Below are 11,424 nucleotides of genomic sequence, written 5' to 3' on the forward strand. Positions count from 1 at the left end.
CGTAGCTGGATTCAGGCTGCAAGCCTTAGTACTCCAGCCGGGCAACTGCCTTTTTATACCTCACAACCAGCGCTAAGTGTGCACACGTTAACAAAAGTCTTTTCTTTGTTCATAGAGCCAACTCATGACTCTGGAGGCTCATTCACTCTTTGTACTAGTGTCCATAGGTTTTGTGTAGTGGGGAACAGGTTTTATTCCTGTGGTTACCAGTGACCAGTTCTGGGCCCTGGATCTGTCAGCACAGCCATTTTTACATTGAAGACAACATAGTTCAGGAAAAGGGAGAAACTTCTGGCTGAGTGACAGAGCGGACTGGATGTGATGGCATCAACAATCCTTTTCTATAGAGTCTCTGCAGTTGCATTGTTATTAGTGAATGCACAAGTGGTACAATAAAGATGGAAGAGGCTTCAAAGAATAAAATAGAAAGTAGGGAGATAAAAACAGAAATGTGTATTTAAAAAAAAAAAAAGTCAAAAGGGCTTAGGTAGACATCACGTGTGCTTTAGCCATTCAGTAGCTTTGGGGTCAGCAATATGGAGTCTGGAACAGCCTCCTGAGAGACCAGCAGGAGAAAAGCAGTATGTATGCAGTGTCCATCCCCACCCGCAGCCACGCAGGGCTTTTCTGAGTCCCCAGGTGTGGTCATTACCCACACACCTCACATCTGAAATGGTTGAGCTTGTACCACAGATAACGTGGCAGCCTGAAGGCAGGAGTGATGAGAGAGAAATTTCTTAGGAGGGAGCAGCTCATTCCCATTCTGCTCACCACAGTGTCACAGCATCCACCGTGGAGCAGTTGAGTAACATAGTGCAGATAGGCGTTCTGATGATGAGTCAGTGGCGAGGCACTGCCTATGTATCTTTGAAAAGTGGCGCTGGTGGTTATCTCCTGGATTGTGTCAAGAAGATTCTTTGCTGCAATATTATGCCTGATGTTAGAAGGAAGGATATTAGAAAGGACTGGTAGCCAATCAGTGTTTGTTGGTCCTGTAGTCCCTGTTATTCTCATCATTTGATTCAATAACACAACAACTAGCATGGTGTGGCAAGAGTTTAACCACACAGAAGCACAGTATTGCCCAACTGAGTAGGAGAAAGTTAGGGCTGAACTGCGCAGTGCTTGCACATTAGCTCCTCAACTTGAGTCCGCAAGCTTCTTTAAGAGGCCGTTTCTGCTATTAATTTTCTGAGCTCTCCTAGTGGTTTGGTTGTTATGGGTAAGAGTGCAAGCTAGAGTGACTCCGAGATATGCTGGCTTTGGGTCATGAGCCAGTCATTCTCCATTCAAGAACATATTGAGTTCTTGTGAAGCATTAGCTTGATTAAGATGAAACCATGACAACACTGTCTTTGACATACTGGGATTAAGTCTCCATTTCTTGCAGTCCTCAGGGTTGTCTGCCATATCTTGGTTCAGGTTGTCCCCAGTCTTTTTGAAGTTTTTCTCTTGACATTAGACAGATGTCATCTGCACACTTGAATGGCCTTGAGGTAGTTGCAGGCAGATAGTTTGAAAACATATTGGAAATAAGTAGGAGCAAGAACAGATCTCCGAGGGATCCTGTTCTTCTGGATCCTCCATGCACTCAGTTTATTTCCTAACATGGTTTGGAATTGTCTGGTTCAAATAATCATTTCTATAGTCACAACAACCCATCAAGGTGACATCTTGACCAGCAAGCCAGTGTGCCAGGTGGCATCATATGCTGCTTTTGAGTCAAGAAGTACAGCTCTGGACATCATGGGGCACTGGGATCGAGGTGTCCAAAATGCCCTCCAGCTCTGCTGCTGTTTCTCCAAATCTAAAAGTATGGAAAAAACAGAGGAGAGCTGCCTCCATACTTATCCAAACAAATGGTACCTGAGCCTCATGGGATAGGGCTAATAGCTGTAACTGCAAAGGTTGTCTCTCAGACTGTTGAAATGAAATCAACAGTTTCCATCTGACAGATCACCATGACCAAGACTGTGTGCACTGCAAGCTCTAGCCAGACAGACTGGTGAAGCAGAACAGACTTTCTGAAGTGGAAGATGATTTTAAAGAGAACAAATAACAGGTTATCAAGAACTGTAATGATATCAAGTCCAAACTAATTGGTCTAGAAAGCCACTCTAGACCATGTAACATGAGGATTGTAGGTGTCCCTGAGGGAACAGAGAAAGGCAAACCTTCTGAATTTGTCCCTAAATTGCTAAATTGTAGGATTTTCTAGTCGCTTTTTATTTTCATATAGAATGGGCATGCCGGACCCTTGTCCCCCAGCCACCTCTCGGAGGTCGGCTTAGAGCATTTGATTGTGAAGCTCCTGAACTTTACCACTAAGAAGCTTATACAGTACTGCAAAAATCCAGAGAGAGACATGGAGTCGTTATGGGAAGAACCAGCAATTAAAATACTGCTCTCTCAAAATTATGCCATGATGTGGTTGGAATGAGGGTAGCTTTTAACCAAGTGAAACAATTGGCTAGGAAGTTTATTAAATACCTGGCTAAGCTCTATATTAAGAATTGGGATAGTATCATGCAGTTCCCCTCCGGAGGCAGAAAAATACCTCCAAATTCTGCAAACTCCCCTTTGCAAGACAAGGCATCTGTGGAATGATCAGAGTGTATTGTTGGGTGTGATTTGTTACACACATTTTAATAAGCTATAACAGTATATGTTAAACCCAATATGTAATTTGTAAGGATATAGCAGGAATTCAAAATGGAGTCTGAATCACCATTTTGTAAACTCCATCTTGTGACCCCTTAGTGTCCTGTCATCCTGGCCTAGTTACAGCTAGCTCCAACTGGTTTTTCCTGCCACTGGGCGATATCAAGGACAATTTTACCTCAGACTGTTTCCCGCCTTTGCTGGGATTGTACCATGTTTTCCCACCACTAACTGCGTAAAAGAACTGTGACCACAGACAAGTGGTGCAGTCCATCCTAGTGACTGTGCGTACGCGGTTCAGGCCTTCGCAGCATCCTCGGAGGAGACCATCATTCCTGAAGTGAAGAGAAGAAAGAAGAAGCCGTATACAACCTTACCTGCTCCTGTTCCTGGGGACGACATCGCCAGGGGGTTCTCGGTCCGCTTCTCCATCCCGAGTGACATCGTGGGACTCTCCAGTGCTCCTCCTCTGCGGCCGGGTTCCAGTTACCCACTTGGAAATAGTGAGATAACTAGGGTTTTCTTAGTCGGGGTTTTTATGGTTATTGCCAGGGTGATTTTGTATTTTGGGCCTGAGCTTCATGCTCCTGTTTTAAAAGCTGTTGTTTCACTGTTTTGAGTTGTTTTATATGGTAATTACTCATTCACATTTACCCCTTCCCTTACTATAACCTATTTCCCTAATACACTTACCTGTTATTTTAACTTTACCTATAGTCAGTCTTTATTTCTCGCAGCACACATAGGGAAGAGGGAGGGAGGCCTATCTGAGTCCACCGGTGATGGACACAGCAGAGGGCGGGTCTGATCTTCTGAGTAAAAGGGGCTTGTTTTATTTCTTGATACCCACACCACTATACCTATAGAGTTACCTTGGCTCTCCTTTGAGGTAACAGTATGGAATTTATGTATTGCTCTCTGAAATCTGGCATGGTTGCTGTAAACAAGTTGGGTACTAGCTGATATTGATATGTTAGTTTCTTTTCTCTTTTTTTCTATCATTGGGGCTGAAGGGTTAAAACGTTATTAACAATTTACTTCCTATTGCCTTAAATCATGGGGAAGGAGCATCAATGTAAAATCTATCTATCATCATTGCTTTATTAGAGGTGCTTCCTGATGGATTAAAGTGTATGAAGGTTCTATTGGTAAGAGATGACTACTGTCATTGTAATGTTCAGAGCCCCAGGGGCTGCGACGATCTCCAAGTTTCGCCTGATCTAGCTGCCCCTTTGGTTAAAAAACAGTCCAAAACTACACACTTGATAAACATATATTTCTTTTTGATGGTATGGTACTAACGTATATTTCTGTCTCCACTATCTTTTTCTGTCTTATTTTAACAATGCCTCTTTAATCTCTCTTTCTGTTTCCATGCTGGGAATTTCCTCCCCATGCCTGTAGAATATGTACTGGGCAGCTACTCGCTACCCCTGGATTATAGAACTTTGGCTGCTTAGATATTCAAGAGCTGTTTTCTGTAGGAAAATTTTCAATGTCTCATTTATTCACTAAGCGACTTCATATTTTAACGATGATGGCTCTGAGAACTAAATGTGTGTCCTGAAATGTAAAAGGTTTCAGTAACCGTATTCAAAGCAAAAATATATTCAATGCTTAGAGAATGCTGCCATTGCTATGCCCCCGGAGACACGTCTGACAAACTTGAAGTTTGTAAACTGAATAGAGATGGGGTGGGCCTCTCAGTTTGTAGTTGCTTTAAATTCTAAAGTGAGGGGTATTGCTTTACTAATACCTCACAGGTCTATGAAGTTATATGGAGGGGTTAAGTGGAGCCAACCCTAAGCATGGACTGGACCACTTTGCCTTTGGGAAAGGCTTGCAGGGAGCCTGATCCTGGATGATGACTTTAGATCCCACTTGGTGGTCAGTCAGGTCTCCTTTGGCATCAAACCATGCCTTGGTCTTTTACACTTTCCTGTCCTTTCTTCCACCACCACACTCCTCTGTAGCTGGAGAATCTCCATCTGCAAGTCCTGTATCCAGGCTTCTGTGGCCAGATAGACTGGAACCGACTTAATTATATCCTTCCACACATTCATCGGTCTTCCCGTCAGGCCTCATTGGGGGAAAAGGCTGTGGAGTTGCATCCCTAGCTCTGTTACGCGTTGGTACCAGCGGTAACGCTTCATCCCAGTTGCTGCCTGTTGCAGAACCTTTTTTTTTTTTTTTTTTTTTTGATGGTCCTATTTATTTGCTCAACCTGTCCTGCTGCTGGCTGGCTGACAGGGAAGGGGAACCTTTTGTTCTACGTCCAGCTGGGTGCACACTTCTTTGACAACTGACCCCACAAATCCGCTCCCATTGTCTGAGTCAATAACCTTAGGCCCTCCCCGCATCTGCAGAACACATTGCTCACCAATTGTTTCACTCTCATTAGGGCAGTCACATATTTAGTGTGGATGTCCATCTCCTCCCAATGTGAGAAAGCATTGACAACAACTAGCACATACTTGTTACCCCTTGGTGCTAAGGGCAACTCCCCAGTACAGTTGATTTGATCTTTCCATGAACTTCTGGGGACCCATCTCAGAAGAGCCTTTTTACTTTCTGTGATAGCTGGATTGTGTCTGGCACAGATAAGGAGCATCTACAGATCCCTTTCCCATTGTTGACAACCTGTCTTTGTCCTCTGCCTGTTTGCGGTGGGCCCATGCACCCATAAGAGCAGATCTGTTTCCATATTTTGTGGTGCCACCCATACTAAACTGTTTTTTGATTTTACTCAGAGGAGTTCTTGCTTTATTACTAAATTTTGACCTACCTTCATGTTTTGGCTGGAGGTTGTTCCCAAAGGGGTCCTAACTTCACATCCTGTTTTTCAATGCTTTGTAGCTGCTATGCTTTTTGCCTTATTGCGATTTGTTGCTAGCGTCAAGTGAAATCTGTTACAGGGATAGTTTTCAAAATGATATCCCATGGCCAGTCAGTCCTGTGTCTGCTGCATTATTGACTGCTAGTTTGTAGTTTTATAGACCAGATTACAGTCTTTCTAAAACTGTGAACTCACACCACTGTCCATGCAGAGAGTCAGGGATCAGGACTCATCTTACTGTATGTAACAGTCTTTTCGGATTCAAAGTACATCTGCTGCTGGTAAGGCTGGGGAGCGCTGCCTGGCTCCCCCTCCGTTAGCCCGGCGAACGCTCTATATGACTCCCCAGCAAAAGAGACAAGAACAGCAGCATGGGGCCCTCCCCTCCCCAAAGAGTAGGAGCAAGTGCTTTTCACCCTCACCATTCGTCCGGATTCTCCCGGACATGTCCGGCTTTTCTGAGTTAAAAATAGCGTCGGGGGGAATTTGTAAATGTCCGGATTTCCCCCCCATGCAGAGCGCGCGCGGCTGACAGGGCCGCCGGCCGGATCGTGCCACTCGCATGGGGCTCCGGCAGCCAGAGCCCCTCCTCCACTTCCCCCTCCTCTCCCCTGCAGCTTGAGATCACTCCCCTCCTCCCCCTCCTCCTCCCTGCATTCGCAGATCGCCGGATGTTCGCAACGGGCCTCCGGCAGTCTGGAGCTCCTCCCCCCGCCCCCCCCCCCCGCTGCCCAGCGCGCTGCTCCGCAGCACTCTGCGGGGCGGGGAACCGTGCTGTGTGCTCCACTGGGGGGCGCAGCAGTGTGTCGGGCTCCGCGTGGAGCCCGACACGCTGTTCTGAGCGGCACGGTAAGGGGGCCAGGGGGTCGGAGAAGGGGCAGGAGGGTTCTGGAGGGAGCAGTCAAGAGACAGGGAGCAGGGGGAGGGTTGGATGGGTCAGGAGTTCGGGGGGGGGCTGTCTGGGGGTGGGGGTATGGATAAGGTTTTGGGCAGTCAGGGTACAGGTAGGGGGCAGGGTCTCAGGAGGGGGCAGTCAGGGGACAAGGAACAGGGAGGCTTAGGTAGGGGGTGGGGTTCTGGAGCGCAGTTAGGAGCAGGGGTCCCAGGAGGGGGCAGTCAGGGGACAAGGACCGCGGGGGGGGGGGTTGGGAGTTCTGGGGGGGGGCTGGCAGGGGGCAGGGGTGGGGAGAGGGATCGGAGCAGTCAGGGGACATGGAGCAGAGGGGTTTAGATGGGTCGGGAGTTCTGGGGGGGGCTGTCGGGGTGGGGAGTGGTTGGATGGGGCGTGGGAGTCCCAGGGGTCTGTCTGGGGGTGGGGGTGTGGATAAGGGTTGGGGCAGTCAGGGGACAGGTAGGGGGTAGGGTCCTAGGGGGCCAGTTAGGATGGGGGGAGGGTCTCAGGAGGGGGCAATCAGGAGCAGGGAAGCTTAGGTAGGGGGTGGAGTCCTGGGGGGCAGTTAGAGGCAGGGGTCCCAGGAGGGGGCAGTCAGGGGACAAGGAGCGGGGGGAGGGTTGGGGGTTCTGAGGGGGGCGGGAAGTGGGAGGGAGTGGAAGGGGCAGGGGCGGGGAAAGGGCAGGATGGGGGCGGGGCTAGGGCGGGGCTCCTCCCGTCCTCTTTTTTGATTGTTGAAATATGGTAACCCTAGAGAACAGGGGTCCTTTGTCCCACCTGCCCTGAGATGAAGAGATAGGAGTAGGGTAGCTTCCAGGCCTCACCCTTGAGCCTGGGTGTATCTCTTTCGATGGGTGGACTGGGCCAGCAGCATTCTTCTCTTCCTACCTCCCACAGTCCTCTGCTGGGCTGGTGTAGGTGGGTCCTGCAGTTAACCCCACACTGAGGTGCATGGGGCTGTTCAATCCTCTCAGAGGTATTGTTTCAGGCTGGCTGCAGACTTGGGCAGACATCTCTGAATTGGTTCCACCTGGGTCATATTTTTAAGCTTTGATTTACACCCCCATGGGACAGAAACCACAGCTTTTGTTACACACTGGAAGTGCCAGTGTAATCAGATGATTCCAGGAGCTGGGGCCCTCAACCCAGACCTGTACTGCCTATAGCTAGTTAATCCTGCCCTGCCCTGGATTGGTGCTCAGGTAACTCCGGCCCAAGGCTCGGCCCCTGGCTGGGGGGAGAGCTGTGAATGGTGCTGCCTCTCGGTTGAGAGAGGGCTGTGGCTGATTCCTGCCATCACCTGGGTGCCCAGCTCTGCCTGCTTCTTGCCTGGTGGCTGTGGGGGCTCTGGCTGCTGCTCCCTGGTGATGCTCCCAGTGCCATCTGGTGAAGAAGCGAGGACGGGAGCTCAGCCCAGAGCCACTCTAGTGCTAGCTCCAAATCTCTGGCCGGGGTGGGCTGGAGGATTATGGTCTAAAGTACATCTCTGCAATTGTCATCCTCTCTATGGCCCGAGTCTTGTATGTTTCGGTTTCTTGGTCAGCCTCCTGCACTGCATTCTGGGTAAGGGCAGCACAGCCATGAAGGTGCCCCTGTACTCCCTTGTGTGGCTGCCTAGGCCGGAGCCCTGTGTTTGGCTTTGGGCACTTTGTGCTGGAAGTAGCTATGCAATGCTGGGGGAGGGCAGGGAAAGATGAGGGACAACTTTTGGTTCAGAAGATGATACCGTAGCCCAAGAACACAGGACAAGCTTCAACGTTCCCCTTAGTACATTTACAACAGCATGCTGAGAGCACAGTGGTTGCTAAAGCATTTTATTCATTGAGACTCTTCCAGGCGAAAGGCGTCTTGATTCAGTAGAGATCAGTGGCACGTCTCAAAGAGCCGACTTTGCCACTCATAGAGCCCCACTCGCTGAATCGCCGGTACTGCCCTGGCCTCAGCAGGTATTGGCGGCCTCTGTAATTCGGCAATTCGTAAAGGATCCAGTACCCCTCCAGCACAGAACAAGAGAGCATCTCGGGGGAGCGTAGCTGGTCCATGACTTGCGGAGAGTCCTCGGTTAACTCTACCATGTTGCCTCTGTGATCCTCCTTCTCATAGATCTTTATCCTGTAGGTGCCCCTGTGCTGTGACAGAAAATGAGACAGGGTAATAGTGACTGCAGCAGGCTGGCTGCCTGTGATCCTGGGCCCTGAGTCAGCCCTGTGCACTGCTCCAGTGATGCAAAGGGCGCTTAAAGCTGCCTCTGGTCCCCAGAGGAGGGGAATCCTTGAATGCTGCAAAGGCAGCACATCCACCCATTTGAGTCGGACCTACACGAGCTGTGACTCCCACCCTTGGTGTAGGGAGCATGTCTGGGGTGGGGAGGAGGGAGCCCAACCAGACACAAGAGGGGACAGGGCTGATTTGTACAACGCTGGCCAATCCTCAGCCAGCACAGTGCTCTCATAGGCCAGGGGTTCTCAACCTTTTTCTTTCTGAGGCCCTGTGATGGAGCCTGCTTGCCCTGCACTGGTACTGCAAGGGTGAACTCTACTCTTTGGGCTGAGGAGGCCACGTACCCTCGGCCCTCCTGGGCATGCTCGAGCTGGAGACCAGGTATAAAAGGGAGCAGCCCAGCTCATTCAGGGCTGAATGCCAATGAGGGAGGACGCCCACTGCAGGCTCCAGCCCGGCAAGTGCTGAGGCCCCAGAAGGCAGAAGCCAGAGACGCCGAGACCCAGGACAACGCCCAAGCTCCTGCAGGCGCCCAAGGAGTGACAGAACTGCTGAGAGCCGCACAGGCTGAGGAGCCTATGGACTTTGGAGATGACAGGACCACTACACCAGGGACAGGATAGGAAGTTGCTCAGGGGGACTAGGCATTGTACTGAGTGGTGTCAGTGTGTTTTGGGTGGATTCCCCGCTGACCCAGTGGTCACTGTGAGGGCCCTGAGCTGGGATTTGGTGGAGCAGGGAGGGCACGGGTCAGGCCAATCTGCCCTACTGAAGAGGGCCATTATACTGACTCTGGGTATTGGGCCATGCAGCCCCTCTGGACAGGGCAGCCCTGCTGACTCAGGCCACAAGGAGACACAGCCCTGAGAGGGGGCAGCAATATTGACATTTATCTGTAGGTCAAGCTATCCCAAAACAAGGGGTGATTGTATAGATTCAGCCACAATGCCATAATGACCCTCACCCCATCCCAAGAGGGGACGGGGCGTGCTTGCCCCACAAAAGGCCCCCTAACATGCTGTAAAAACTCCACGGCCCCCTGTGCCACAATGACTGTTTTTCTGCATATAAAAACCAGGGCTGGCATTAGAGGGTAGCAAGCAGGGCAATTATCCGGGGCCCCGTGCCACAGGGGGCCCTGCAAAGCTAAGTTGCTCTGGCTTACGCTTCAGGCACGGGTAGGGTGACCAGACAGCAAATGTGAAAAATCGGGACAGGGGGTGAGGGGTAATAGGAGCTTATATAAGAAAAAGACCCCAAAATCGGTACTGTTCCTATAAAATCGGGACATCTGGTCACCCTAGGCACGGGTGGTGGGGCTCGGGGCGGTGGGGCTTTGGATTTCTGCCCTGGGCCCCAGTGAGTCTAATGCCGGCCCTGCTTGGAAGGCTCCTTGAAACCTGCTCGCGAACCCCTAGGGGCCTTGGATCCCTAGTTGAGAACTGCTGGCAGAGGCTACACTAAGTTCTGCTGGGGGGCGTTTCAGTTCTTCAGCAGCCCTAGAATCAAGTAAACAGAAAAGTGACTTTGTTCTAAAGAGTCACAGAAAATATTGGGCCCAATTCTCCCCTCACACTGGTGTAACTCTGTGGGCTTCAAGGAGTTACTCCTTATTTTACACCAGTGTGAGAGGATTGGGCCTAGTGTATCTCCAAATCCCCAGAAGTTACGGAAACATTTTCTCTTCTTAACTCAAAGTATGTCATCATTTACCATCCATAGACTTAAACACAGGACAGCTGTACCCACACCCTTAACAGGCAGTAGTAGTGGAAGGTTTCCTATCCTATCCCTGCAATGTCTCCCCAGCCATCCTGGAGGGACGACCACTAGGTGGAAGAAAGCAGTTCTTGTTTTCAGTCCTTGGTAGCTCAGCTGAAAATGATCAAGCAAGGGCCTTATGATGGTGGCTTGGGCAACGTCGCCATTTTTAAAAGCAAAATTGAACTCACAGGTGGGATCATCCGGCAGGACTTAATGGAGGTGCTGAAACCCTCAGACTGCATGTCAGGATAATCCCCCCGTTTCAGAAAGAACTGCTGTCCCTGGAAGTTGGGACGTTCATAGAGCATGAAGCAGCCACTTTCCACGCGGACGGAGTTACAGCGGCTGAGCTGACTTTGAAAATCCGGCCGGTCGCTGCTGCACTCAACGGAGCGGCCCTGGAAGTTTCTGTCCTCGAAAAGAGTGATCTAGTGCGACAAACAAATGGCAGAGTTTTCAGTAACATCCTATAGAGTGTGACTGCGTCCTGGTATTCCTATTTCTCTCCGTCCAGCACACTAAGCCTGAAGTGTCTGGGCCTTGCATTTTACTCACAGTGATGATAAATTGATATACTCCTGTGACTTCAGTGGGATTGATCCTCATTTACACAAGTGTAAGCGAAAGCAGAAACGGGCTCTGAGAGATTAATATACAGAGACTAATAGAGGCAGTAGGTCCCCTAGCTCTGCATTCTTGATTCTCCTCTCCTATTGGTATAGGCCAGGAGTAACTACTTTGAAATCAACAGACTAACTCTGATGTAAATGAGAGGAGAATCAGGTCCCTGGCTTCAGACTGACATACCAAACAATCCAGTCCAGACAGGTTTCTCTTACCTTTTCCATCGTAGCTGGATTCAGGCTGCAAGCCATAGTATTCCAGCCGGGCAACTGCCTTTTTATACCTCACAACCAGTGCTAAGTGTGCACACGTTAACAAAAGTCTTTTCTCTGTTCATAGAGCCAACTCATGACTCTGGAGGCTCATTCACGCTTTGTACTAGTGTCCATAGGTTTTGTGTAGTGGGGAACAGGTTTTATTCCTATTG

General features: G+C 49.9%; 1 protein-coding gene across 1 annotated transcript; it reads right to left on the reverse strand.

Moving 5' to 3' along the window:
• Positions 1-8,242: 8,242 nt before the first annotated feature.
• On the reverse strand, positions 8,243-11,221 carry LOC135885323 (gamma-crystallin B-like). Its single transcript, XM_065412997.1, has 3 exons — positions 11,213-11,221; positions 10,562-10,801; positions 8,243-8,518 (listed from the first exon to the last, which is right to left on the reverse strand). Exons 1-3 carry the CDS (start codon positions 11,219-11,221, stop codon positions 8,243-8,245), a joined length of 525 nt encoding a protein of 174 aa, XP_065269069.1.
• Positions 11,222-11,424: the final 203 nt, after the last annotated feature.

Source organism: Emys orbicularis, chromosome 11 (assembly GCF_028017835.1).
Source record: "Emys orbicularis isolate rEmyOrb1 chromosome 11, rEmyOrb1.hap1, whole genome shotgun sequence".
In the NCBI taxonomy this organism is placed as follows: Eukaryota; Metazoa; Chordata; order Testudines; family Emydidae; genus Emys; species Emys orbicularis.